The sequence below is a fragment of the Lepisma saccharinum genome, chromosome 8 (assembly GCF_977018435.1).
Source record: "Lepisma saccharinum chromosome 8, izLepSacc3.1, whole genome shotgun sequence".
NCBI classification, from domain to species: domain Eukaryota; kingdom Metazoa; phylum Arthropoda; class Insecta; order Zygentoma; family Lepismatidae; genus Lepisma; species Lepisma saccharinum.
This window is the reverse complement of record NC_139236.1, coordinates 35,560,830-35,586,862: the sequence shown is the minus strand read 5'-3', so window position 1 is coordinate 35,586,862 and position 26,033 is coordinate 35,560,830. Positions and strand designations below refer to the sequence as shown.

General features: G+C 36.6%; 1 protein-coding gene across 14 annotated transcripts in view; it reads left to right on the top strand.

Annotated features, from left to right (window-relative positions):
- The window catches only part of syd (JNK-interacting protein syd), a 137,023-nt gene that overhangs the window by 28,474 nt on the left and 82,516 nt on the right, over positions 1-26,033 (top strand). For 8 of the 14 annotated variants that reach the window (XM_083126481.1, XM_083126488.1, XM_083126490.1 and 5 more), the window contains exons 6-9: positions 14,444-14,570; positions 14,835-14,926; positions 21,121-21,162; positions 25,344-25,361. In XM_083126481.1, coding sequence (XP_082982607.1) covers positions 14,444-14,570; positions 14,835-14,926; positions 21,121-21,162; positions 25,344-25,361 — 279 coding nt within the window. Of the gene's footprint in view, positions 1-14,443; positions 14,571-14,834; positions 14,927-17,830; positions 17,867-21,120; positions 21,163-25,343; positions 25,362-26,033 lie in introns of all 14 variants that reach the window. The other 6 variants (XM_083126486.1, XM_083126483.1, XM_083126494.1 and 3 more) reach the window with 3 other exon arrangements.

The following is a 26,033-nucleotide window of genomic DNA, read 5'->3' as shown; positions in this document are numbered from 1 at the left end:
CATACAAGACATGAAGATCACAGTGATGAGATTCTTATGCTTGATGTCAGAGTCAAGAAATTAAGAAGTGATTTACAAGCTTTACAAACCACACTCAATGCTAGTCTTCAATTAGAAATTACAAATTTGCAATCACAATGCATGGACCCTCTCCTTAAAATTGATTCTGAACTCAAAGTGCTGCTTCAGAAATATACTGATCTGGCAACATTAGATAATTTTCAAAGCTTAGAAGAAGCTGTAGCAGCTCTTCAAGCCAAATTTAAGACCCAGGCCACCAATTCCGAGCAATTGAAACAGCAATTGGAAGAGCAAATAAATAATGTCCAGACACAACTCCAAACAATTGTCAAAAGCATAAAATCACAGGAAGATTTTGATCTAGTGATTTCCACTCTAAAAGAACAGATTCAGTCACTCCAGATACCTAATCTGGACCCTCTGCACAATGCCATAGCCGAGGTTAAAGAAAAAATTGAGACACTTGAAAATTTTATGAACAATTTGCCATCTTCTGATGCTTTGAATGCAATAACTCGGAGTGTTGCAAATATTAAGCTGCAGCTTGAAACATATGAAGATTTTGGAAAAATTCAAAGTACCATAACCCATCTTGAGGGTACAATAGCAGCAGTGCAAAGTGATTTGGCAAATGTACAAGAAACTCGCCTGCCTGGGATTGTAGACACACTTGTCAGTGTCCAGCAACAAATCACAAAGCTTGAAAACCTCAACACTGAATCTGAACTATCTCATTTTCATCACTTGATCGATGATATTCAAACAAAACTTGAAATTTTACAACGATCCACACCCACTCAGGCAGATATAGCCCTGCTCCAAAATGCTATGCAAAATGTGGCTGATGCATCTGAATTAAATAATGTGAAATTGGCACTTGAATTTTTGCAAAATACAGTATCAAATCTTCCTACATCACAGGAACTTAAAAATATTAAGAGGGCAGTGAATCGCATATTGAAATCAGAAGATATCAAGAATATCCAGACAGAGATCAAACAACTCACTCAGACAGTGGCCACTCTACCAACCAATCAACATATTAATGAACTGCATGCCCTGTTTGAGGATATCAGAAGACAGGTCCATGATCTTACTGCTCAAAATTCAAAATTGGCAGTTGTTGAAAATTTACAACAAATTGTAGCTAATATCAAGCAACAGCTAGGGACCATGGAATCCAATCAAGCAAATGCCCTGTCTGTTTTTGCCACCCAGCTTCAAGAAATTGTGCAACAATACAAGAAACTTATTGTGGACATAAAAATCAAGCCAGGCCACGATGATGTTGTTAGGACCATCAATGAGCATCTTGAATCTGTAACAATAATCGAGAATCCAAAACATACAGTAATTCTTGAATTGTACAGCATCCCCAACAAAGAATATGATTCACCATTTACACCAGGTGGCAAAATATATATGCTGTCCCCTGCACAATTTTATTATCAATTTTTTGTTGGGGGCACACTGAGACCAATCAAGATCAAATATTGGCTTCAACCACAGGCACACCACTACCCCACCTTATCAATAACAAATGCTGACAACAAAGTAAAAATCACCAGTGTAGAGTTGGAGGATTTTACAGACCCCAATACATTAGAAACAGCCTATGCTGAAGATGATGGCTCTCTGGAATTTAAAATACAAATAGGGGACAAATTATATTTAGAAAATCCTGCAGTCTCAGCTGCTGAACACCCCATAGTTGCAATATTCTTGTTTACATATTATGTCTAGTTGTTGATGAACTACACAGACAAGCCAGGCATAATTTTAAGAGACTCCCAGTAGTCACAAAGGGCATAGATGATTTATGGCAGAGCGACTTGATTGAGTTGTCAAGTGGGCAGTTGAAAAACTTAGACAAAATCAACAAGGGCTACAAGTATCTACTCACTGTAATAGATACATTTTCAAAATTTGCCTGGGCTGTGCCACTCAAATCCAAGACTGGAAAATGTGTTACAGAAGCCCTCAGGACAATCATCAATCATTCAGGAAGATCACCGCGCTATTTGCAAACAGATAATGGCAAAGAATTTTATAATTCAGTGTTTCAACAATTTATTAAAAGCCAAGCAATAAAACATTATTCGAGTTACAGTGATCTCAAAGCCTCAATTGTAGAGAGATTCAACAGAACCTTAAAAAATCTTATGTATAAACAATTTACACTTCAAGGTAATTATAAATGGCTTAATATTCTTCCAGAACTTCTACATAAATATAACAACTCGGTTCATTCCACAATCAACATGAAACCCTCTGAAGTAACTTCATCTGATGAGCAAAAATTGATCAGGACTGTTTATTATCCTAGATACCAGCCAACAAGAAGAAGGGCCAAATACAGGGTGGGTGATCAAGTAAGAATCAGCAAATATAAGCACTTATTCAAAAGAGGCTTTACAAGAAACTGGAGCACCGAATTATTTACGGTGGTTCAAGTTAAACCCGGGACCCTTAACACATATATAATAAAAGATCACCGAGGAGAAATTCTCAAAGGCAGGTTTTATGAACAAGAGCTCAGCAAAACTAAACAGCCTGACACATATCTCATAGAAAAAATCATCCGCAGGAAAGGCAACAAGTTACTTGTCAAATGGCTGGGTCATCCGGAAAACAGCTGGATCGATGCGGACAAAGTGATAATATGAGCACCTGGGATGTTATAAAAAGGCTGCCAGAACCTGAACAACAGAATAAGAGAAATGGCACGTTGCTGCCTGATAATATTAGGTGTCTTATTGTTGGGCCATCTGCTTGTGGTAAAACTACACTAATGGTTGATAATTTTTTATTGGCACCCAACTGGTTAGACTGGAAAAACAGGCACTTGTATGTTTTCTCTAAGAGCTTGGAACAATTAAAATATCAGCAGCTGATGAAGCTATATGATGGATTGGATATTGCCACTTTTGAACCAGATGTTAAGCCACTTCATGAATGTCTCGATAATTCTGTTGTTGTGTTTGATGACATTATACTGGATAATCAAAACAAGGTTAGAAATTTCTTTACACAGGGGCGACACAAAAACATTGATTGTTTCTACCTGGCACAGACTTTTTCTAAAATTCCGAAGCAACTGATCCGAGACAACAGCAATTTTATATGTGTGTTTCATCAAGACCATACCAACCTCAAACACATACATGATGAATATGTAGGTGGGGACTTGAGCTACAATGATTTTTCCAAATTTTGCAGCAGGTGCTGGAATCAAAACAGTTATGGGTTTGTCACAATTGATATGACAAGAACACCTAATAGCGGCAAATACAGAAGTAAAATCAACGATTTTCTAGACGTAGAGACGTATATAAACAACCATGAAACGACCAATCATTGATGATCTTAAGTTAAGAGATTATCTTGTAAAAAGATGTAAGGGATGGAAATCAGAGAACCGAGGAATTTATGAAAAACACAAACAAACAGAACAGCCTGTCATTGATGCTATTAATAATTTAGGTAAGAATATCAAAACTGTTACAGAGCAAAATCAAGATTTGATCACAGAGCTTGTACCTGTAGCTGCTAGGAACATATTAGATTATCCATTCACCCCACTTTCCAGTATTCATACACCTAGTCCTGTTGCTCCTAGAAGAATTGAAGCTACTCAGGATCCTATTGAATTGGGTCTTCTTGCTCAAAAATATTTAAGCACACCTAAAGACAACAAAGATGAGGTGTTTGGCTTATATGCTGACACAGAGCTTGACGGCAGCATCATTCATAGAATTGGCAATTTCAGAGTAACATTTATGGGAGATGATATAATTGTATATTCAGAATCTCGTCTCGGAGAAAAAGGTGCTTTTGTTAAGTACACCGGCACACCTGGGTTGTGGGAATTGATAACTAGGAAAAGGCCTGGCAGCTATACAGATCAAGATTATGAGGATTACAAAGAAATATTAATAAAATCAGATGCTCTATACCAGAACAATGATCCCACACAAAAAAGAGTCAAGTCTAGCAGTGGAGCAAAATACAATAATTTAATCAAGCCCATATGGTCACAGATCAAGACTGGCAGTGGAATCAAACAATACAACACCCTGCCCAAAGAATTTGTGTGGGTTGATGATGTCAGGAAACTTGTAGATAGGTTATTGGTGATAGCTGGGGAGGAAAATGCTGGCAACCACAATTTTTACAATGAAAAGGTTGGAATTATGGACATGATAAGCACCAAATTGTCTAATTTTATAGTGAATGACACTAAGGGGATTGGATATCTCATAAAAATTATTAATACTCTACCACCTAAATTTTGGAATATTTCTGAGGGTCGGGGCCTGGTTAATGACATTATAAACAAGCTGCCATTTGAACTACATATTCCAGGCTATCAGTATTGTGGTCCAGGTACAAAATTGGATCATAGATTAAACAGAGGTGATCCTGGTGTAAATCCCCTAGATGCTGCTTGTAGAGACCATGACATAGCATACAACACACATTCTGATCTTGACAAGAGACATGTTGCAGACAAGAAATTAGAAGAAGCTGCATTTGGTAGATTTGTAAGCAAAGATGCTTCTTTAAGTGAGAGAATATCAGCATTGGGGACCACCATAGCTATGAGCACCAAACAAAAACTGGGGTGGGGGCTGTGAATATAATAAACCTACAATGAAGGCCAAGGGTGTTATGTATCAGATACCTTATGCAGGTCTCAAATCTCTTAAAACTATTGACAGTCTTTTAACCAAAAAGCAGCGCAAGAAAAAAAGCTCTTGTCTTGCAAAAGGACATGGTATGAAATTGTTGCTTAGCACCCCCCAATTAAAAAAATTACAGCAATCAAGAAAAAAATTGCATACAGGGGGTTTCATATTTACTATCCCGGCCATCTTAGCAGCTCTCGGGGCTGTGGGGAGCTTGGCCGGGGGATCAGCTGCCATAGCAAAAACAGTAATAGATGCCAAGAAAAATAGGGCAGAATTAGATGAGCAGAGGCGCCATAACCTGGCAATGGAGAAAAAAGGCAAAGGTGTTAAGAGAGCCATGAGTAAGTTTAAAAAAAACAAGAGCCGCTTACAAACCAAGATATTGAAGCTTTAATCAAGCCACTGGGCATCAAAAATTTTAGAGGTGTGTACATGTCTGATTCTTTACCGGAACAACCACTCAACAAAGAGTGTGGCATTGTTAATTTGGATGAGTACAAAAATCAGGGCACTCACTGGATCTGTTATCTTAAATATTTAAACAATGAGGCATTTGTGTTTGATTCATTTGGAGGTGTTCCACCTGAAAATTTAGTAAAATATCTAAAATCACCTAATCTTTATTACAATAATGCCCGTGTTCAAAACTTCAAAGATGTTAATTGCGGACATTTGTGTTTATCTGTTCTCAGATATATGTCTCAAATAAATAAACCATCAATTGAAAATTTTCAAAAGGCCTTGTGGTATATAAAACATCATGGGGGTATTCCATCTCACCAGCCAAAATTCAATATTGAAACTCAAATTACATGATGACATAGTGTATCCCAAAACAATAGCTCTCAGAGCATTTTACGGCATGTACCTGATCCCTAATATTACACACCACAACAACACAATTGCAGTAGGGGATCAAAAAATTGTCATCACTCCAGGGCAATATAATCTCTCCACTCTAAATGCTCAATTACCCAGAGGTGTAGTGTTAAGTCAAAATTCTGTCACTCACAGAGTAGAGATTGTATCTGCTACGGAAACGGTGGATCTGGGTACTATAGGAGAGCTGTTAGGCTTTGAGAACAACACAAAACTTGAAGCGGCCATCAAACACACTGCTATGAATATACCCAAATTCTTAGCCATAGAGACTCTGAATATTCACTGTAATGTGGCCGAGGGTATGATCACCAAATCAAATGGCATAGGCACTCACAAACAAACTGGCATCATTGCAACATTCAAACCTAATTCCGAATTCATGGAGCCGATCATCTACAATCCATCCCCAACATTATATTTTCCTGTGTGCCATAATAGAATAGATTATATTGAATTGATGGTCACTAATGAAAAAGAAGAATTAGTTGATTTTGCTGGATCCACAACAACTGCTATCATAGAGATTAACATTTAAATAAAAATACATACAATGGAAAATATTGAGAGTTATGAGCTACAATCATTCCCCCCAAACAGGAGGACATTTGCAAATTTAAATCAACCCAACACAGAGATTGAGGTTGATCTTGATGTAGGGGATGGATTTATACACCCCCACAGAGCAGATCTATACATCAAATTTGATGTTGTAAAGCTCGATGGTACAGATTATCCGGCAAATTCAAATATAAGACTTGTAGACAATTTTGTGCCGCATCTGTTCTCTGAAATTGAGATCAGAAAACATGGCGTTGTTATAAACAGAGTGGATTATCCCGGCATTACCTCCACGGCTTTGGCCACACTAAAATTATCCAAAACCGAGGCTTCATACTACCAAATCGGGGGATTTGAGGCTGGTGATAAGATATTAACCAAGAGCCACACAGTGCTGTTCCCGATGCGCCTGTTGCCAGGATTCTTCTCGGATTACAAAGAAATTATGTGGAAAGGCGGGTTAAGAATTACATTTAGAAGAGCTGCAAATGATAATAATGCATTGATGAGGTACAGCACATTAAACCCTACAGGAGAAGCTCTGCCTAATACCTTACCTGATGCAGGAAAATGCATAATTCAGACTATGGAGTTAAGAATCCCAGTTGTTGAATATGAGGCCAGTTACGCTCTTAAACACAAAGCAGATATAGTAAAAAATCCACAGATTCCTCTGCAATTTTATACATATCAATGCGTACAGAAGCCTGCATCTGGTACTTATTATGAATTTGATGCCACAAATTCATTCTCAAGTATTCAATTTGACATGCCCGATTTTGTAGTGGTACTGTTTCAGACTGGGAGACACAATAATCAGGAAAAAAATTCAAGTAGATTTGATAACTGCAACATCAAGAACATATATCTTAAAAATGGCAGAAATGAGGTTTTTCCTAGAGAAAATTACAATTTAGACATTTCCAAGGATGATTTTCTCAAATTATATGAAGCTTTTTCTTCCTTCAAAAGAGTCACTACTGGCAGTACTGATATGTACTATTCACCAGATGAATTCAAGACACAGAGACCCATGTTTGTAATTAACACCTCAAAAAGAAAACAGGTTGTGGTTAATGACAGGACAAACATTAAAATTATCTGTGAATTCCACGAGGCATTACCTGAAGACACCATTTGTAGCGTTATTCTCATAGGAGAAAAATCATATGTTTATGATGTGAGAAATGAGCGGGTCACAGAGCAGTTCTAGAAGCACAATTCAAGCACAGAAACCCTTTGGATATAAAACAATACTTTACCGTCAGTTACCTACCCATTTTATACCACCTCTGTTCGTAGCAGATACCTACCCAAAATACAATACATTTGCCAAAAGTTGAAATACAGAAATATTGCAATGATTATTCTATAAGTTACAGACTTATGTACAACAAGACCAAGCCTAAATGCAATTCAGTTTGCAATGACAATATCCAGGAATTTCCTCAATATGATGGATGGTCCCTGAAAAAGGCATAGTATAGATAAGAATTTCTCTTTGAGTTCCATGACAAATGACATGTAATTTCCCTCGGAAAAGACACAATAGAGGTAATATCAACAGATATAATCACTCAGGCATACAGAAAGAAGGCAATTACTCTTTAATAATAAATAACTCTCTGAAAAGACGCAGTGTAGATTATATCTGTTGACATACAACTCCCGGCCATGCATATTTAATTGTTGGCTGAAACATGGGACTGATCAAAAGATTGGAAAGAACATGCAATGTTTACCTGACCTCCATTCTATTGTATTGATTATGCAGTTTTGCCCCGTATTGTTGAGCTCCCAGTTAACAAAACTCTGGCGATTCTTAATAGAGAATAATTTTGCTCTGTTATACCAAATTTAAGATCTGGGAGCTATCAACAGAGCAAAATCTTACATATGGAATGCCACATCTATCAGGACTAGAACCCAAAGCCCCTTGTTTACAAAACTACAATATTAACATTTTGCCATCAGATTTTATGAGGACTCAAACCCGAACCTTTTGATTACAAGGCAATGCACCACACTCCACTGGGTCTCAGAACCCAATAGATATCAATTCAAGATTCCTGGGATTTTGACAGAAAAACATACTATAAACTTAATTTCTGGGGTGGTCAAAAATTGACAAATTTATGAACAAAAATCTGGCTGATGCAACTTTTGTAAGTATGCCCAAATCAATCTGAAGAGCTCGTACTTTCTGAAAAATTTCCGAGGGCATTTTTTACAAAAATCTTGAATTATAAGAGCTCCACACTTGCTCAAAAAGCTCATATGGGCATGTTGAGCAAGTTTTAAGTGTAGCAAAGCTGCTTGAGGGGGGCTCGTACTTTCCCGAGTTTATCCCACCGTAAATACAACTACTTGTATTAAATATTCAAGACCAGCAAGATGTATGTATGCCAGTTAAGTGATAATAGGATGTAGTCTCATTGATAGCTAAAATTGTGTTGCATTTCTTAGTTCCAGTTTTCAAGCATTAATTCTTTGTATATTCTGTTCATGTATGCAAGATGCACCTATTGATGAATCTATTTGCAAAAAGGAAAGTAGGTTTAAAAGATGCACAACTCGTAACAAAACTCTTTCAAAGTGGGTCTTAAAGTTAGCTCATGTGTTCCTGCATTGAGGGTTGTGAATTCTGCAGACTTTCTGTAGGTATAAGAGACTGAAATTTCAGTTATAATAGAGTGCTCGAATTTGCAGATTCAGACACCAGTTTAAAATGTAATGTAAAATTGCAAATGTTTCAAACTAATTTCAGTATTGCATCTAAAGATATCAGTTTGGCGGTTACGCGGAGATAGGTAATTAACTCTGATACACTTACTATTCATTTTTCCGTAATAAGTAATAAGATTTATTTCTTAATCCAGCAATTCCCAACTAGATGCATCACAAATTTTTACGTATTAAATATTAATTTTATTTATTCCATTCAGAAAGGCTGTATTATTTTGTATTTACAATGGAAGCGTTGATACCATACATTGTATTTTGAGACAGCTTGTATCACAGCTTGTCCCCCATAGTTCAAAATCTAAATACGAGTGCAGCATTGACATTCATGTACACAGTGTGTCATCAGTCAAAAATGTTTGGGAATAACTGCCTTAACAATGCCAAAAAAATTACTGAAATGTGGGAGCAGAATACAAATACTTAAGACACTTATGTAATATGAAAGCCAGATTTTGACAAACTTTTATGTATGCTGTAGTTCTTTAGCATGTTTTTAGCCACTCCCTCTTTGCCCTCTGGTATGTAAGAATTAAAAACCTGTGTTATTCTTAACACTATCTTTAAGTAACTGATTGGTTGCATTGTATGTATTTAGTTTATGAGGCAAGCTTGTCTGCTGGTATGCTGTGCAATTATCAAAGCATGTTTTACAGATAAAGATGCAAGTAAATTGATAGCAAGGATATGTCTCTCCTCCCATTCAGTTGTTTTCAAGTATAGCAATGCTCAATAGTAGATTCTATGAATTACTTACGTATTTTGTTTAAATTGTATGTTCACTTTTGTCGATGATATTAGCATTCATAAGCTTAGTGCAGTCAATTTAATACAGTTATATTTGTCATTCCCTGTAATGTAGGTGTTTCTTGGACTATATTGATGCATGTACACTGGCGAACTTTAAAAAAAGATCTCCCTCCTCTCAGTTAGATTGGAAGCAACAAACAAAAACCGATATTGAGTTTGAAACACTCCAGCGTCAATGCCGAAACTCTATGCAAGATAAGGAAGAGCTGCAGAGTTGTAAGTCGTGAACACCACACAGAAGAGCAATGTTAACCATGAGTCATCAAGGAATTAGCACAGAGTTTCTTTCTGTGGTCATTCGGCCTGGTAAGAAATATTTGTTGTCCATTTTGAGCTTTCAAGAAATCAGGTTCTGAGCTGGCGATTTATTTCCTTCATGAATGAAAATAGGTTGTTCATTTTTTCGTTTCTTTTCTCTCTTTTGTCATTAGCTCTAAAACAAATATAAAAAGAAAACGAACAAAGAAGGTCGGAAGGTCATTTCTTTCGGCACGTGACAGGCATATGTGGTAACTTTGCTATTTTTACGACCATATTATATTCCTCTTGTTTACTTTCAACGATAAGGACGAATGTTGGAGTGACCAGAAAAAATGAAGGAACACAAAAAGCTCTTAAATATTACCCACGCTTCGAAAATAGATTCCGGCCCCAGTGGCAGAGTGGTTATTACGTCACGCTACGACGCCAGGCGTCCCGCATTCGAATCCTGGCCTGGGCATGGATTTGTGAGTGTCGATTCATCAATTTCATCATATCGTCACTAATCCCCATATTTGATTGAGTTTGTGTTTGAAGTCCACTTTATGCACAGTAAGGCTAATCGGGACTGGACCCACAGTTTAAAGTGAGATCCGAACCACTATGTGCCTCCACTGGGTAATGAACCCGGGAACCCTTGTTCACAAGGCGACGATGCTACCACTGTGCCATCGGGGAGGCCTCCTCCATATTTGTAACTTAGCCAAAAGTGGCACAAGAAGCGAAGTAAAATAAAGCAAATCAATCAATCGAACATAGGGTCTCCAGTTTCATAGAGCAGTATGCAAAGCACTCGGTCATGAAGACCCTCAAAATTGAAATAATAAGTGGAACAAAAAACCTGATATTAGAGTATTTTAAGAGTTTAGGCAGATTAACAGTTCACGTCAACCTACTACAATTTCACCTGTATTGTGTGATATATGGTTCTGCCCTAATATAATTGAACTTGCTCTTGCGATAATTGTTACACATTTCCGTCTTGCAACACACAACCTCGACTCAGCACGATATGTGCATTTCCTTGCCCCTTTTCTGTATTTTTTTCTATTTAGGATATATTACGTTGCCTTTTTGCCTCTTGGTTAATTCGTGGCGATGAGAATGATTGACCAATTGATAATGCCTTAATCATGGTTCGAACTTAATACCTCTATCTTCAAAGCACGTTACAATCTGCCACGTGTGTCTTTTCATCTCCAGTTACCATTAATTTCAAGAGGTAGAAAACGACGTTGCTCAAACAAATTGTATAAATAATTTCCATGACCATAAACATTCGTTGCACTTGTTGAGAGAAATCCATACCCTCGTAACGTTATAAGTAAACGTCGACCTAGTTGATGTCCCAGGAACCCCCGCCTTGCACGAAAATCACACTGTGTCCATAGGATTTACGACTGAACGCTTACTAAAGTAATAGAAATGTGCATCCCCATTTCCATTAATCGTTCACTCTTCGTATATTTTGAGGTCGGCTAATTCTTACATACAACCCTAAGACAGCTACACACTGCCAAAAAAAAACTGCTGCAGTGTCAACAAAGTAATTACTGTATATTTATATATTTTATTTTTGGTAATGGAATATTTTTCCCTTCAGATTCTTATTTATGTTTGATTTGGTTTATTTTACTTTGCTTTTCTGCCACATTTGGCTAAACGCGACGATGAGGATGAGCGATGAAATGATGAAATTGATGAAGGGACACTCACAATGAACACCGAACGAACACAATGCCAAGGCGGTGATTAAGCAAGATGTGTTAACCACTCTAACACGGCCGGAATCCTTTTTAGTTAGGAGAAATCGTTCCTTGACAGCGAACTAAGAACAGTTAATATGCGTCACGTGAGAGTTAGAATATTTTACATTTCTAACAACAAATTGGGATTTACTCTTAACCATTTTTTTGCCTACATAAAAACTTCCACACTAAGGACAACAGCGTTAAAGTCTATGCTTGAAGGAATGATTAAGAACACTATGATGACGGAAAATAATAATTCATATGACTATAGTGATACATTACATCGGTGAAATATTAATTTTCGATCAGGAAGAAATATTGAAAAACGCAGGGACACAATGACCAATTGATTTATTTATTTTACTTCGCTTTTCTTCCACTTTTGAGTAATCACATAGATAAGGATGAAAGGTGCGTTAAGACGAAATTTGTGAAATCCAATCACAAACGTAGGACACAGCCCGAACTTCACAGCCCATTATACTGGCCTTGTGTCTAGACGCCAGATCCTCGTTAGTCTGCAAAATATACTCCATTGTCACAATGACGTAAGCGTTCGTAGAATAAATTTGTATATCATTCTCCCCTCCTCCCCCCAAGAAACGTGAGCTAAACTAGTGCGCATTCTGTGATATGTTCATTACTTCTCAGGAACCACTCGTGGCCTTCAACTAGTTTATCCTGAAAAAAACTGCGGGTTAGGATGTTAACAGATATTTCAGGGACAATATCCAAAGAATACTGTCACATACGCAGAATGCAAAACATTTCTATTTTCTCATTTCTACTACAACCCTGGCGGAAAAAAGGCAGCTGGAGCATGGTGCTGATCGTATCACCTCCAAAATGGCCGAGCTCGAGAATATGCGGTGCCCTACTACCACACCCCCTAAATGTGTCTTCATGGCACGTTGCTATACGCACGAGGAACTTTACCTAACCTTTACTACTACTAACTACTCATGCCAGGAATTTTGATATTTTTTATACTTTTTTATTTGCCCATTGCTAACCTGGTTCATTCCCAGCCATAACAGCAATTAGTCGATGCAATAAAAATACGCCAAACTTAAAAAGAAACGGGTGTCGGCGTGCGCGCGTGCACGCACACACACACACATACACAGAGAGGGGGTAGGAACACAAAAATCTTCCACAAACTGATCAGATCATGCCTGATAAGACTCCAACAGAAAGCTTTCCTCAAACAAGTTTACGTGCGCATAAGGTAGTGATGGCCTTGTCTGCAACTGCCTTCCCCCACTTTCTTATCCAATACAGAAGTAATGAAGTGTTTCCAACTACCTTCCAATCTAACTAAGATGAGGGAGATCTTTTTTTAAAGTTCGCCAGTGTACAGCAAATTGCCTAGCGTCATGTAGTGTGGCAAGAATCAATTCCTTACTCCTGCTAATCTTTGCATAACTTTTGCTTTGTACACACCAAAGCTAGGAGATTCCTTTTGTGATGTGAAGTTTTTGTACTGTACATGCTCTGGATTTAACACTTTCAGAAATGGAGTACCTTTTAGCAGCATTAAAGTAGGTACTACTACATGAACAAGAGCCACGTGCTATTTATGGCATCAATGTATGCTTTTATTTAGTTTTCAATTATATAAGCCACTCATTCATTAAAAGTTTGATTATCCACAGCTTGCAAATATTAAACAAAGCATAAGTCACTACTTACATGTGATTTACAAGTCCTTTACTAATTCCAATGTTTCCAACCTGTTGCCAGATCGACAGGGGTGTCCAAAAATCTAAAGGAGAAAAATAGATTGAAAAGTGGTTAAAAGGATAAATGACTTGGGATTTTTTTTAAAAAAATACACCTTCAGTTTTTAGTCCCACATTTTAATATATTTTTCACCACTTTTCATTCCAATTTTATCCTTTAATGTTGTTTTTGGACACCCCTGAGGAAGGACCAGACAACGGGTCCAATTTGTCAGTATTAGTAAATGACTTGTTAACCTTATATAAGTAGTGACTTAATGCTTTGTTAGTGTACACCTACATGGTGTGATGCAAAGCACAGGGGAGCACTTTTCTTTTAGTATGAGCTTATGTGTGATTTATAACATAAGTTCTTTAAAGTATCGAATATTGTAGTTTTTCTTATATGTGACATTTTCATTGATAACATTTGAGTAAACCAACACTATCAATTAATGCACAAGTGCATAGAAATGGAGTTACTGGTCAACTATCTTGCAATGAATCTTATATTCAAGCTTTATTTTATCAGGGTTCTGTTTTCCACTTCCTATTTTTGTGAGTGTTATTTTTAAATACTATTACATGCATCTCGAACATTTTGTTCATAGAACCACGACGTTGAAATTTTAGTGTACAAGTTTACTTCACACCAGAAATGTATTCATATCTTCGACCAGCAAGTAAACTCACCAAACAGATTTGTAGGTGTATATTAATTTGTGTATAAATTGAGCAAGCTATTTTTGGTTGATAGCAGTGTTTCTGTAGTAAATGTTTTGATTCATAAGCTTACTTGAGTAGAAATTTGAGCAATTCTGTTGTTTGTGGTATGGATGTAATATTTCAATCATTTGGAACATCATCGGGTGTTTATATTAATGCTCCAGCAAGTATGCCATGTTCTGATTTCAGAATTACTTGTGTATGCATACACATAAAAAAGTTATAGACAGTTTTCTATCAGCAAGATAAAATTATTTTAATTCAACACTGCAAATTTTAGGAGGTGGCTGGGTGGATGGATTGAGTCCAGATGCACACAGCATGACGGAACCAATCACAGAGCTTGAAGACATTGAGGAAACTACAGTCACAACAGTTGGTCCACAAGGCAAGAGCAGGACAAAACGGTAAGTTGTGATCCTGCACTGTAAAACATTATGGATGCGCAAATATGAGATTTTACTTAAACCTATAATGATATGAAATTACAGATACTGATAACAAATGTATTATCCAATAAAAGATAATTAACATTTCATGAAGAATCTAAATTTTTCTTCATCTTGTTTTAAAAAATAACTGAGTATTTTGAAATTTATTTCACACGGCTTGACAATGATGTTGGAATGCATCTTATAATATACTAATTGAATTTTGCTGTCTATGCATAGGGAGCAGAGAAGTGGAAACACTCTTTACCAGGAACTGAGTTTCCAAGATGCTGAAGCTCTTGGGGAAATGGACGAGGGTGCTGACATCACAGGTAAGTGTAAGCGATTACTGTGTGAGATTGAAATCTTTTGTCAGTGCAGTGGTCCTTTGTATTGAAACCAAGGTTCACAAATATGATAGCCATTGGAATTTGCAATGTTTTGGTTAGATCTCATGCTCCTATGGATGGGACCGATTAATTGGTACTCTATCGGTATCGGCCGATATAGGCATATCGGTGAATTGGTTTATCGGTAAGATTACCGATTATTTTACCGATCCGATATATCGATAAATATATGATAATTTAGTCTAAAATTCTGCCATTTTGTTGTAATTTTTATGGATAATCTCCATGCCCTACCTTCTAAAAAGTAAATGTCTAAATATGCAATTCCTTTTGCACTGCAGTCACTTTGAAGCACACATATATTAAGGAGGTCAATGAACCTTTCAGGTTCTTCAAGGACCATTTCTAATTTTTTATCGGATCGGTAGAATATCGGTTATCAGTATTGGTAAATTTTATATCGGTACTTTATCGGTATCAGCCAAAATTTCATATCGGCCCATCCCTACATGCTTCCATTGTCAGAGCGTGATTTAAGAGATGAATAGTAATATACACAACTGTAATAGTGAAAGGAAACAAAGAAAAAGTTAGAATCTTTTATTATCTGTAAAGTGTAGATTTCTAGTTTAGCACTTATTGTCAATGTGTAGAGGCACATATTTTTGGTAAATAAAAAAGCAAAATTTCGGTACAAAAACTGAGTCAATTTCGGGTTCAAAAGCGGTAAATAAAATAAAATATCGGTGTTATAGCGGTGCAAAATTGGATGAAAAGTGGTATATAAAAACACATTTCGGTTTTAAAATTGTGAATATAATCCTAAATTTGATTTCAAAACTACACTTATTCCACAGAATTAACATTTCACTTCTAATAGCATATTTATGTAGTTATCAGAGTATTAAGTTTATTTCTGTGTAAAGGAGTCCATTTTTGCTTCTCCAATATTAACAGCAGATTAATCTATTTTCCGGGAATTGCATAACTCTCAGGATAATTCAGACCTCAGAAGGTGTCGCGTCGGTGAATAAACCCTAAATTTCGTGTTTAAGAGTTAATTTCGCTTTTTGCAGTTCATTTCGCATTATTTCGTGACAAAATAGGGTCACAAAAAGCATCTCACACCTTTCAAAAACATGAAAAATTAACACTACAATGTGTTTTTTCAAATTTCGTTTTTTCGTCAAAAACGAAATATGCATGCCCCTATCAATGTGTCATATTAAGATTGTTATATTTGATGTGGGCTTTTCTTATACACTTATGAAATTATCTATGGAAAGTGGTTTAACAAAGTTGAAGTTAGTGTATGGTTGATAAGGAGGAAAAATAAGGAGAGCTCAGTAAATGGAGAAATTTATAATAATCTAGATCAGTAGTTCTCAAAACTTTTGATAATTTAGGATTAAGTGAAAATCAAAGTACAGCTCTACCAAGTTGAGGAAGACTTCCCTCCCTTTCTCCATTGTCGAAAAATTCAACAACATTAAATATTATGTCTCTTTCTCTGTGTACGGTTCCCTTATGATGATACAAACACTTGGCATTGAATGAAGGTCATATGGGGTTGTGTTGAATGTTGCACATTTTGGCAACACAAGTGCAGGATTGTTATGGTAAGCAGCTGATTGCATTGTCCATACTTCCTTCACTTGCTTGCGGTTGAAAATTCAAGAACAGCACAAGCATGCTTTTCTCTTCTTGGTAGAGCAGTGTATATCTTGTTAGTTACATTTTCTTTTGTCATTTATGGAAGTTTAAAATCTATTACTTATAAGAAAATCATAGTGTTAGACATGAGTGCATAAATCAGAATAAATTCGGTCTTCTTTTTGCATTCATTGTCATTTGGAACCAAGTTTGGTGAAAAATATTCTTTAGTGAAGAATAATTGATGTTTATTGTACCATAGATCAAATATAATGATTATTTCTTATTTTTAACTATCTCCTGTTTATATATTTTAATTTTTAAGGCCGCGGTGGCTCAGTCGGTAACGCGTCTGACTACCATGCTAAAGGTCCCGGGTTCGATCCCCGGCCGGTTCAAATCCGGGAACTTTTCTAACGGTTGAAAGCGGCCCCGGCGCCCACCCAGCGTCGAATAACATGGGTACCTGGGGGAAACCCTGGGGGGTAAAGGCGGTCAGGGGCGTGATGCTGATCACATCACCCTCACTCACGACCGGATCAAGAAAGTGTGGGGCGTTACCCCCACACCCCCTATACGCCTTCATGGCGTGGTGCTATGCACAGGGGAACACTTTACCTTTTTTTAATAAATATTTAGAATTCATTTTAATTGGGCTGCGGTACATTTCTGGTAAATTTAAAAATAATTTAGCATATTAAAGTCGTAAGTAAGTTTAATCCTAGAAACCTAACGTTTTGTCATTTTTACAATTCACCATTGATTTCCCCTTTGCTGCAAGCAACTAAACTGCTTTTTGTTTGTAGTACCTTCAGGTAGGCTTGCCTTTTACTTGCCAAAATGACCCAGCCACTGATATGAAGCCGTGTGTGTTAATCACAAAATAGAACTGTATTCAATCCATGGCCAGCAAAATCTTGTCATGTAAATTAGCTGTATAATGATGTGAAACATATCTATACCTATATGGCTCAATGTTAGCTTTAACGTTCCTCACAGAGTATGTTAGCTTTCTAGGGTTATAACACATCCTAATGTGTTCTAATTATGTTTATGCACCTCATTACTTTAGGTCTGAAATAGGCACTAAGAACGATGACTTTGATATATTGATCGCACAGATCTTATGTGTTTCATATAATAGTAATAATAGTGTGTTTACCGTCTGTTCCAAAGTGTTCATAATGCACTAAACCTGATAATTTTATCTCAATTTTTTTTGGCATCAAACAGGAAGTTGGGTTCATCCTGGCGAATATGCATCTTCTGGTTTGTATTATGTGCAGCAATTTTTTTTTATAAATGAAATTTTTTTGTTTGCTTTTAGCCTTTCTCAGGGTGACTTCGTTCTTTTTGGTGGGAATTGTGAAGCATGCACAAGGCACATGCAAACATACCTACACACAATGCTGCAAGAGCATGGGTGGTTATTTAGTTGTAGGGCTGCAGTTTTCCCACAATGAATGTTTGAAGCCCTTCAGTGCTTTTTCCCTGGTTTATTTTTTGTAATCAGATTTCTTGGTTTCTGTGTTTCCCATTTTCAGTTTGCAGAGTAGAAATTAATATTATTTTTCTTTGCAAATGTATGATAATTCTTATCCTTAGACTCTGTGCTTCTTAGTGAAAAATTACATATGCGTTATATCATGGGCATAATTATCAGGGGGAGGGGCCTATTAAGTGTAGACCCCTCTTGTCTAACGAGTTTATAGTTTTTGAAATTTCCCAGTTGACGTACGTAAAATAATGTGTACATAAGAATTAATCACCTTGGACCACTCCTCCTGAAAATATACTCCTTGTATACCTATTGGTTACATTATACAGATGTTTATCTTTATGTAAGGTATATACAGAATGCCAGAAAATGGATCGAGTATTGAAAAATTGAAAGGAAACCTCTAATGCATTGATAACTGATATTTTTCCATCGTCTCATGGTCTGCAAAACCCCATGTGGAATCTGGATACACTGGAAATTATTTCAAATGCATACTTTTGATTAATTTTCCACCACTGTTTTGCATGGAAAAATGGATGTTCTAATTAAATATAATCGATCTTAATATTTTGATTGTCTCATGCAAAAATTATGAATATTTTAAAGTGAAAACTTTTGTAGATTGATTTGGTACCATCCCAATAGACTACTTATATATTAACAAGGTTCAAGTATTTGTATTGGTGGGAATCTGTAAGATTTTTGATTTGATTGATTGATTTGTTGTGTCAAGTCCACTTTATGCACAGAAAGACTAATCGGGACTGGACCTACAGTTTAAAGTGGGAAATCTGTAAGAGTATTGATATTGACTTAATCCGAATTTTAACCAATACCAAGTCTCATATTGTTAGAGTACCTATACTTGAACAATGTAGAAATTAGAAATCATTCTGTTAGAATATTAGTATGTATATACTATGTTACATCATATAACATCATTCTAGCAGTTTCTCTTTGAAATGTTCAAAGATGTATTTGTGTGACAATTGGAAAATTAAAACAGCTCTTCTATTTTATCACAAAATACTAAGGTTTGGACAGATTAATCAGTACTCTTAGCATTGGACCGGCATCGATATTGTTTCAGGCCTAGTCACATGGCTTGGTAATGTGTGATGAAAGCAAAGCAAAAAATTTAATTCCTGATCACTGTTTTCATCGAATAAATCACTTGAATGTGTTTTCTCCAGTACTTTCCAAGAAATGCTTTGAACCTCGATTTACATTTTTCAGGTTACCAAGGTGAAATAACTTAAAATGCAGGAAAATATAAAATCTGGGAAAATTTTATAGCATTTTGCTGTATTGGGATCATTAAGATTTAATGTATAATACAGGAAAGTGTAAGACCAGAGAACGTAAAATCAGGGTTCCACTTTTATCTACTTCTTTAAAAAATTCTTAGAACATGCTTTGCTGTTCATTGATCGGTAACACATTTTTTTAAAGCATTGCCTCCCACATGTGATTTAAATCTTAAAGCTTTAAATCTTAAAAAGCTTGGCATTTTATAAATACCAATATTAAAATTTGTAGTACTTGTCTGCAATTTATACAGGTTTGTTTTGCACATTCTTTTTGTATATCTATTATACCTCATTAGCTGGGTATTTAGATTTTCATGCAGTTATTGATAACTGATTTTGCTTTAAGTGAGGGAATGACCAATATTCTACTGATCCAATATAACATGAAGAACATGAATAGCATTATCCTTCTTAATTAATGCATCTAACCAGATAACTGTAGTGGCTTTTGTTTTGAAAAAGAAACTCCACATTTGGACTTGTGTATTACAAAACTTGGGTACTTACATTATGTTTATGTAAGTATGTATGTATGTATCACAAAATTAGTTTGTTCATACATACACACATACATAGATATTTGTTTGGTAAAATTATTAGTAACTTTATCATTAGACTGATACACAGATCTGGTTGGTTAGACTGGTACTGATTAATCTGTCACATCCCTAATGATTTTTTAATGGGAATGTAATTTAATTTTAAAGCATTCTGAACACAAATGTTTTAGAAATGTGCATTTCTATAATTATATTTATCCTTGGAGAGATTAACGCAGGTACTGAATCAGTTATACACGTAAAAGAGGAACAAAATTCCAGAGATTTGAAAGTATTAACAATTCTTAGTTTTTCCTTCATGAAGAGCACTACAGCGTATACTGTACTTCGTTTAAAATGAACAACATGTCTTTTCTTATTGAGGTTCGACAGGTATGAAAATAGCAGAAATGCTTTAAATATTGGATTTTTACAGGCTGGAATATACCTACTTCTCTTGAACCGATATTTATACATCAGAAATCAACTTCGACACATCACTATAACTTTCCATGCATTGCATTCACAATTATTCAAAATATCATTTTTTACCTTTGAGATTGCATAGTCTTATTTAGTTATTATTTAGTTAAGAGGGGATATACTGGATAGAACAACTTGAATTTAGAGTTATTTCCTTGCAGGTTCTGGTGCTATGGTCATAGTGAATGTAGCCTAATCTCCAAATGACCTTACAATTCCATACTTGATTTTATATTTTATCACTTTGCTTTAGAATGTATAAATATTTGAGTGTATATGTATGATAGTTCTTTCATAGCTCTTTTCAGTTTTCTTTAGAATGTAATTTTGACTAGATGCGTATATTTGTATACTTACTTATTCTCATGATGTAAAATAGAATTTTTTTTACAAAATAGCATACGTTTTTGTAGTACTACTGGTTTATAGTTACAAATATTTTAGTATAACAACATGTATAATGGTACATTACTTGCTGTGTATTGCTATTTATAATTAATTTTTGCCCAACTGTTGTAGTCGCATGGCAGTGCTTATTGATTTTTTCCTGTAACTTAGACATAGTGCATACAGCTCTTTTATTTTCCATTGCTATTACAACCTTTATCTTCATTAATTTCTAATATCCCCTTTGCGCACTCCTGTTTTATTTGCATGTGTGTTTTCTGCATGATGATGTCTGCCACGCAGAGAGTGACAGTGATGAGGACTTAGGAAATTCATTCTTTAGGGGTATGACTCTTGGATTCTCAACCTTTACTCTCTAAGCTTTGTTTGGTGATTGGTATGTGACCAATAGTACTGAATATACTCAAGTGGCCTTTTAACAAAAAATTATGATTATGATTAAAAGTAGTGAGTTATTGGATATTTTTATAAAGAAGTAGCATAATTTGTAGCTGAAGTTTACAGACTGAGAAGAATCTTGTCACACACTTGCTGATACGTTGCTGTTTTAGTATTAACATACATGAGCAGAGGGAGAGAGTGGTACAACATGATTAATTTATTTCTAGTTCTTACAGTTTATATAGTGTTGACCCACACACACACACATTTGTGAAGACAATTTAGTCAAAAAGTAAAGCTTTTTGCTATGCCATGAAAACACTTAAAAATGGGGTAGGACTTACCACATTCTCTGTTACTCATGATGAAAGGAGTGTAGTCAGCACCATGCTCCGTCAGAGTATCTGCAACGTTGTTCACAAATGAGACAGCATGGTCCCTGTTACATACCGATACATCACATATCTTTCTAAAGTACTCATAAATAATATATTTGATATCCAGATAGTGTGTAGATATATTACCAGCTGTATCTGTAATAATGAATCATTTGAGTTTTGCCATGAGCACGTTCACGTAACACATGGGTTAATGACTCTTTTTCATGTAAATCAAATGGCAAAATTCGACTTTGAATTTTTACACCTGCTCTTTTTTGGGCATGCATTCACAACAATATAGCTTGTACGTGTTACATTCTCTGTTACTCATGATGAAAGGAGTGTAGCCAGCACCATGCTCTGGATGCCTTTGCTCCTTCAGGATTGTCCCCCCCCCCCAGATAGTCAGTGATGGATGAGGGACTGTGTGAGTTACAGAGCCACTTAAGCAGGAACATTAGTGGGCAAATTTCCACCAGAAATTATATCCGCATCTCCTTTGTGGCAGACTCCACTAGCCTAGTATCATTTGCTAATTTGATGTGAGCATTATCCTGTTAGTAGTAGTTACTGAGATTCAGTAATTCACATAAACTAAATTATCTGTTGATGTCTGCCATTATATTCCTATAAGGCATGGAAGAGGTGAAAGGTTTAATTCCAAAAGGGGATCACATTTCAGTGTTCCTCATTCGTGAATATATGAGATGACCCTTTACTGACGGCTTTGGTTTTGAAGTTTTCACATTCTATTCAAGGATTATTATCGTGGAGAATTTAAGTAGGAATTTACACTTGCATTTATTCAGTTAGAAGTGTCTGCTCACTGGGAATTACACATGGATTCTGCATGATTTTTTTTACAAGTTTGAGAAATTAGCTACAGCAGGAATTTGTCCTAAATAGCTGCAATGAGTTATTTGTAAATGTAGTATACCTAGTCATATCATAAATACTGTCACAAGGTTTGCAGGAAATACGACACAATATGATTAGAAATAGTGTAATATCCATAAAATATGTGGTACATAGTCCGGCCCCGTCAAAAGGCCATGTTAAATAATAGGACGTTCACCTTGATCTTACGTTTGCTCTAACTCCAGTTTCCTGCTTTATACGTTCTCCGAGCCGTGATGATGTTTTAAAATTTGCCAGAAACCTGTTCTGTTGACCACGTGACTTCTCCCTCCTGCTTTCGCATTCCCCATGCGACCCTGAACTTCCAGTAGGTAGGTTTTTGTGCTAGATGAGGGAGGGAAGAGGCATGGTTTCTGGGAGGGGGGAAGGAGGTGCACAAGTTGCATTTGTCATACCTCCCATGAGGGACAGGAAAGGAAAACTGCACTTCTTGTATTGACATGAAGATGAAATGGGCTACCAGAGGGTCAATCAGAAGTGGATATGAAATTTGGCACATTCGTCTGGAACCACTGCTGGGTCGTCTTAGCTGTATGGGCTGGTGCCGAATCCTGCTGGAAACTCCAAGCCTAACTGCGAAAGAGGGTGTTCGTAAGACACTTGACTACGCCCTCAAGGACAGTCTCTTGGTACACCTTGTCCGATGTTTTGATGCCTTGCTCGCAGAAATTCAGCTCAGTTGTGCCCTCATAGCTAACCCCCCCATCACCACACCATAACTGACATTGGATGATGGCCCCTCGGGGCCTTGTCCTCAGTTTCTCTTGAACTCCCTGCGTATACCATTATTTTGGGCATTGAATGCCTCCTCAACATTGAAGTTTTTTTCATCAGTGAAGAGGGTTCGTTTGCCCATTTGCTGCATACCACATGAGTAGGCGTTTAGCTTTGATCAACCTCTGACATTTTTATAGCATCAGTGAGGATATGACCTGTACATCGTTTGTAAGCTTGAAGTCCCAAGTCACAATGTAACACATGAGACATGGACATTTTTGACATCTTGTGGTCCTGAGCCAGCACTGACTGCCTCCTGATATAATTTCATCGCACACATGCTTTCACAACCTCTGGCGTCCGTACTGTTCGAGGCTGCCCTGCTCGTCACCTTTGGCCGTTCCCAGCTCACCACACAATGACTCAGGTCTTACAGTTCCCCTTGCCCTGAAGGTATCCAGCCAGTCTCCAAAGTTGCGACAGTGTTTATGATATGACTAGGTATGCTCTTCATTGTGGTGGTTTTGTTTGAATACAGAACCTTCTTTTGCTATTGTCCATATCTGAGAATCATTAAATAAGAACATCAAAGTTTTGTTTCAAGTCCACTTTATGCTAACATAGGCTAATTGGGAGTGGACCTACAGTTTAAAGTGAGATCCTAACCACTGTGCATTGTGCCTTCACTGGGAATCAAATCCAGGACCCCTTGATTTCAATGTGACTTCATTACCAGTATTCCATCAGGTAGGCCCTGAGTAAGGAAAGGCATCACATAGTAATATACTTGAACTTTCGTACCAAACACATTAATTTGTAATGAACATCATGGTTTGACTGCCATGATGCAGTTTTATTCTCAAATTGTACAAATTAAAAGGTAAAATTTAATTTCACTGCATTTGATGACACATCCATTTCATGGTATTTGTTGCAAGAGATATTCTAAAAATCATGGGATAAGTTTTGTATACAATAACATTTTTGGGCCTCCCCGATGGTGCAGTTGTAGCATAGTCGCCTTGTAATCAAGGGGTCCCGGGTTCGATACCCAAAAGGGGGGGCATAGTGGTTTGGATCCCACTTTAAACTGTAGGTTCAGTCTCGATTAGCCTTTCTGTGCATAAAATGGACTTAAAACACCAACTCAATCAATCAATCAATCAATAACATTTTTACACTTGAACTTTGGGCTAGGAAAACTTGATTTCTGTGTGAATATTCATAACCACCCATCACAATATATACACTTCCATGTGGTATATACATATATACACTACCGCGGTGGCTCAGTCGGTAACGCGTCTGACTACCATGCTCAAGGTCCTGGGTTTGATCCCCGGCCGGTTCAAATCCGGGAACTTTTCTAACGTTGGAAGCGGCTCCGGCACCCACCCAGCGTCGAATGACATGGGTACCTGGGGGAAACCCTGGGGGGTAAAGGCAGTCAGGGGCATGATGCTGATCACATCACCCCGACTCACGACCAGATCAAGAAAGTGTGGGGCGTTACCTCCACACCCCCTATACGCCTTCATGGCGTGATGCTAAGCACATGGGAGCACTTTACTTTATGTGTGTAGTGACAGGCAATAGGCTATTGTATTGGTAGTGAAGTGAATAAAAACAATACACACAAAAATTGATCCAATTATTCTGGAGAACGTATTACAGCATTGATTTTATAAATGATAGTTGATAACATATGTTATGCAGATCATCTTGATAGTTATTACTGATTATTGCCCTTGAGTAAATTCAATACTGCAGATTTCTTGATTCTTGATTGCCATTTGCAATGAAAATAATATTGAGTTTTGTAACAGAATCATTCATGTATTTTTTAAGTGTATGCAGATAATTTGAAACAGAAGCTTCAAATACTTAATTGAATGTACATTTTTCTTGCCAAATATTGCCTTTTGAACATAAAATAATCTCTCCAATTTATACATATGGATTTGTTCAAAATAATTTACAAGAAAAGCTTTGTACATTTTACAATGCTAATGTGTATGTTAAGTGTTTACACATTTGCCTTTTAACCTTACTAACATGTGGACTTTTTTCTTTTGGCTTTTCCCCTTGGATGTGCTGTTTGAACCCTAGTTAACGACAACTTTTTTGGTAAGGAACATTTCTATCAATATCTCTTTTTTTTTCCAAGTTTTCATTCCATTGTAAATTACATGAAAATAGTTGATGGATTTCTCATTTAAGTTGGATTTGGGTCTACCATGAAGTGTACTGAAAGAAAAAGTGTTATGTTTGTTGGTGGGGCAGCAGATGTCAAAGAATGGGGTACCTTCATATTGGCAAGTGGGCATTTGGAATGTTAATCAGAACTTCAATGTACAACTTGTCTTTAATATGTGTGTGTCAACATTCTGAGAGCATGCATGCTGATGATTTAATCCTGTTGTTTTCCTCAGTCACTCCTACTGTGACAGTACTTCTAACCGTGAACTTCTACTTCTAACTCTCACTTCCTAGTCCTTTTCTTTCCATCATTTCACTTCCCCATTGCATTTAACCTAATACTGTCAGTGTTTTTTAAATCAACCATCCCGACCTTCATCAACAGTGAATATTTTCTTTGCATATTTCTTTACAAGTCAAAATAAAAGCTTTGCTACAAGATTTTTACTATACTAACAAGGAGAAGCTACGGCTTGTGAAATCAAGTTCGTGTAGTGGTAGGATACACTACAGGTATTGATATGTCAATGTGCTAGTGTGCACTAGCCAGTCATTTCCAAGAAAAAGTGTTTCAAAGTGTCAAAGCTTTCGAAGTGCATC